The sequence below is a fragment of the Vairimorpha ceranae genome (genome assembly GCF_000988165.1).
Source record: "Vairimorpha ceranae strain PA08 1199 chromosome Unknown NODE_205, whole genome shotgun sequence".
In the NCBI taxonomy this organism is placed as follows: domain Eukaryota; kingdom Fungi; phylum Microsporidia; family Nosematidae; genus Vairimorpha; species Vairimorpha ceranae.
This window is the reverse complement of record NW_020169500.1, coordinates 1-4,196: the sequence shown is the minus strand read 5'-3', so window position 1 is coordinate 4,196 and position 4,196 is coordinate 1. Positions and strand designations below refer to the sequence as shown.

Genomic DNA, 4,196 nt, shown 5'->3' with positions numbered 1-4,196 from the left:
AAGTAGAAATTTTTTAAAATTAATTAAAAATCTCAAAAGCCTCAAAAAAGCTATCAGAATGATATCTTAACATTTATTTATTTTTTAACTCTTCGTTTGTTAAATTTTCTAAGAATCTTTGATACAAGTGATAACATTATGGTAAAATATTATGATTTTTACAAAACATAATTCAATTGTATTTTTTAAAGCCGTATTTGCAATTAAACTGTTAAATATATAAAACTCATAAAATTTAATACATAATAAAATATAGTAAAATTGTAAATTTATTACAAAAGGTGTTATTGCTATGACACACTATAGCCATTACATTTGAAAAAAGCACATCATCTATATATCTGAGCATTTTTTTATTTTTTAACACTCTTTTTTATAATTTTGTAAAAGTCTTATTATTTTATTAAGAACGAGTAGCATAAATGTAGGGTTTATTTCTCAAAGCACGGAACGGTACTTTTGTGCATTTTCCCTTGCTTTCATTTAGTTATATATATCTTATACAAGGTGTCTATTGCAAATTTAAATTTATAATAAAAAGGGTAGTTGTGGTATTAATTCCACATAAAATGTTTTATATTTTCTGAATTTTCTTGAATAGATTTTAGTATAAAAATTTTATGAAAAGAAGGGCATCGCTGTCATGAATAACCTACATAATCATTAACAGCAAGAGAATCATAAGATTAACAGGGGATCTCACAAGAGCACAATTCCCCCATGAAGTTAATAAACCATTTAAGTTACATCAATTTAGTTTGGTTCCAGGAGCGAGCATTGTGGAGAACTTTCTTAGTTCTGGTCGCCTTCCTGCGTTTCTCGCCACAGCAATTTGTAATTAAAAATAATATAATAAGTACATACATAAAGGCACATCATATCCATTAAAAAGAAAGAACACGCATTATATTTATGATCCCGTTTTAAACGGGATAGCGTAAGCTAGTAATAATATAAAAATATTGTGCTAAAAATTTATAATTTACAGCATAAATTAATTTATTAAACATTTAGCTAAATAACAAGTTAATTTATTGCAAAATTTATAAAATATTATAGTTTATCACGATAACAATAAAAATTATACATACAGTAACGGAATTAAAAAATAATTTTTTTTTTCTAAGTTTACCTATTTGTCGTTATTCATTAATGACTAAGATTTAATGTTTATGTATTTAATACATTTTCACATGTATTGTAATATTTTGTTTTCAGTATCTTATTAAATAGCTAAGTGGTTTTAAAAATTAATCTTAGATGGAAATAAAAAACAAAATTTTTTATTAATTACTTGTATGACCTCATCTCGTTCCAATTACTGCTTCATATCTTTTTTTTAGTCCCAAAATTTCTTTTGGCACAGCTAGCTCATTGGATATCTTATTCTAATGTTTTTATTTTACAACGTTAATTCTTGAGTATTTTTACATTGTCTACTATTAACATTTTTCTTTAGAACATACCATAAATTCTCAATTAAATTTAAATCAGGTGGTTGAGATGGTTATTCAATTACTTTTTTTAATTTAAAAAACTCCTTTGCAACCTTTAATGTATGCTTTTGATTATTATCCTGTTGAAATAAAATTTTTTTTGAACAAACTATCATTGTAAATTTTAGTATATTTTAAACCATTTGTTTTCTATTAATAATGTGAGTATTTTCCACTACTGTCCTCCAAAACATTCTAAAAATATAATTAAACCACCACCACGCTTAATGGTAGGATGTAAATTTTTTATATCATATCACAAACCATCTATTCGATACAAATACACAATTCCATCTGGTTCAATCAGTTGATATTTAAGATTCCTCACTTTATATAATATTTTAAAATAGTTTTCCTCTTTGTAATACCATTAAGTTGCTAGTCTTAATTTATATTGAATATTTTTAAGAACAAAAGTGGTTTACATAATCTTTTTTTTGCCTTAATAACCCAAATTATGAATCAACTTTTACAAATAGTGCTAGCAGTTACAATTTTTTCTGGTTTATAAACTTTTCCACTAGTTTACTTAAACCTTAAATGGGCTAAAGTCGTTATTCTAGCCATATGTAAAATCTCTTTTAACTAAAAAAATAAAAAAAAAGAAAAATAATTCTAATTGTATATTTTTATGTCTTTAGTTTTTTATCAAAATAACTATATTTTAAGCTATAAGCTGCCTATTTTCTTAAACTAAAAAGATTTTAGTTCATAATACACTAATGACCATAAAAAGCGCAATCTTTCTAAAATTATGTAATATTTTTATTAAGATAATATTGACTTATATACTAAATAGTTTGCATAAATTAAAAAACATTTTTTATAAAATAACAAAGAAAAGTTCTCAAGGATATAGTAATTTAAAATTAATTAAAATTGCTGGTCGAAAGTGTAATTTTTAATTCTGATAAAAAATCCTTTGCTGGATTATTTAAAAAAAGTATAAAAAGATTTTAAATTTAATTCATGGCTAAAAAGCTTTCTCTGGATAAAAAAGTCGAGATTAAAGTATGTTTAAAAAAGGGGTAAAAGAATTTGAAGTATACCCTTCAACCATCACCCGATTGAAAGTAAAACTTTAGAAAACTGGAATTTTTAAGAGGAAGACTGGATCAGGCAGGCCTAATTTTCTTTAAAAAAATGATTTAAAATTTCTGAAAACCCAACACCTCGTAGCACAAAACTGACTGAAGATATAAAAATATAACGTGGAAAAACAATATCTATGACGACCATAAGAAGAAAATTATGTGAAATGGGGCTTTTTGGTTGGGTTTCTTGAAAAAAACCCCAATTGTCAAAAAAAATATTAAGGCAAGTTTGTGGTGGGCTGAAAAATATGCTTTGTGGGTCGGATGAGAATCGTTTAGTGTAATTTAGATTGATGAATTGAGAATAAATCTTTTTGATTCTGATGGTAAAAGATGTATCTAAAGAAAAAAAAGTACAAGATATGATAAAAAGGATCGTCTCTTAACTGTTAAGCATGGAGGTGATAATATCTTTGTATGAGTCTGTTTTTCAGAAAAAGGTGTCGAAAATATACATAAAATTGAGGGAATACTGAATTCAAGAGAGTATGCAAGAATTTAGACTTGAATTTGTCACCTTTAACTAAAAAATTTGAATTAAAAAATTTTATTTTTTAACAGGATAACGCCTCCAAAAATACAAGCAAATACATTGGCGAATACTTAATAGATAGAAAACTTAGTACTAAGATTGGGTAAGTAAATCGCCTAGTTAGAATTATATCGAGAATTTATGGTTAATTATTAAGATAAATGTGCCTAAAAGGAGACCGAAAAATCAATTGCAACTAGATCAATTTACTATTAAAGAATGGAATTAAATTGAAAAAGAAAGATTAATTAAAAGCATGAACAGGCGATATAGGGCCATAATTGGTGTAAATGGTAATTATACTAAGTATTAAAATATTTATTGTATTTTTCTTGTTCACATTTTTAAAAAAATGTTGTTTAGGACAAAATATAATGCAAATTTTAAATTTAACCTGATATATAGATTATAGAATGCTGATTAAATATGTGATATTAATTCCATGTGATCTAAAAACGTTTTATTTAGTTAAATTAAAATTGTGTTTTAATGGCCGCTACTGTACCTAAAAATAAATCCTTAAAAAAACATTAAATTTAGCGTTGTTAACACCAAGGCGATTTTTTCTTCATATTTTATTTGAGATCATAAGTTTTCAATACTTTTGTAATAAAACTAAGTGGTTTTTAAATCTTTTGCTTTGGTTAACTACCTGATGCAAGCATAAAAAAATATTAATTGCAACGCGATAAGGCGGATGTCCAGCTGTCAAAATTAAAGTTCCTACAAGAACACGTTTTAATATTAATTTATCAAAAGTTTGGACTTTTCCGCCTGTCATTATTTTAATTATTATTCTACTTATACCTTGTTCAATAACTCCCATTAGTCAAATCAACCCTGCTTTTTCGTCATATAAGTTTTATTGGCATCTTAAAGTTTGCCTTTATAAATCGCATTTTCGTCGATCCGAACCCTATATTCTCCACAGAGCATAATGTTTTCGTATTTTTATTTCAATATATTTTATATAATACATTTAAGCTTGCCGCAGATTGAACTATATCACAATCTGTACAATTCTTCTTAACAAATCACGTGCTAAGTACTCATATATTGCTAAAATCTTTTTAT

The 4,196-nt window shown here is 25.5% G+C and overlaps 2 protein-coding genes across 2 annotated transcripts; one reads left to right on the top strand and one right to left on the bottom strand.

The window, feature by feature from the left end:
* Positions 1–720: 720 nt before the first annotated feature.
* AAJ76_2050003476 (hypothetical protein) lies at positions 721–888 on the top strand (the record flags this gene model as incomplete). Its single annotated transcript, XM_024474546.1, has 1 exon — positions 721–888. One exon carries the CDS (start codon positions 721–723, stop codon positions 886–888), a length of 168 nt encoding a protein of 55 aa, XP_024329589.1.
* A 2,829-nt stretch (positions 889–3,717) lies between these two features.
* AAJ76_205000249 (hypothetical protein) lies at positions 3,718–3,948 on the bottom strand (the record flags this gene model as incomplete). Its single annotated transcript, XM_024474545.1, has 1 exon — positions 3,718–3,948. One exon carries the CDS (start codon positions 3,946–3,948, stop codon positions 3,718–3,720), a length of 231 nt encoding a protein of 76 aa, XP_024329588.1.
* Positions 3,949–4,196: the final 248 nt, after the last annotated feature.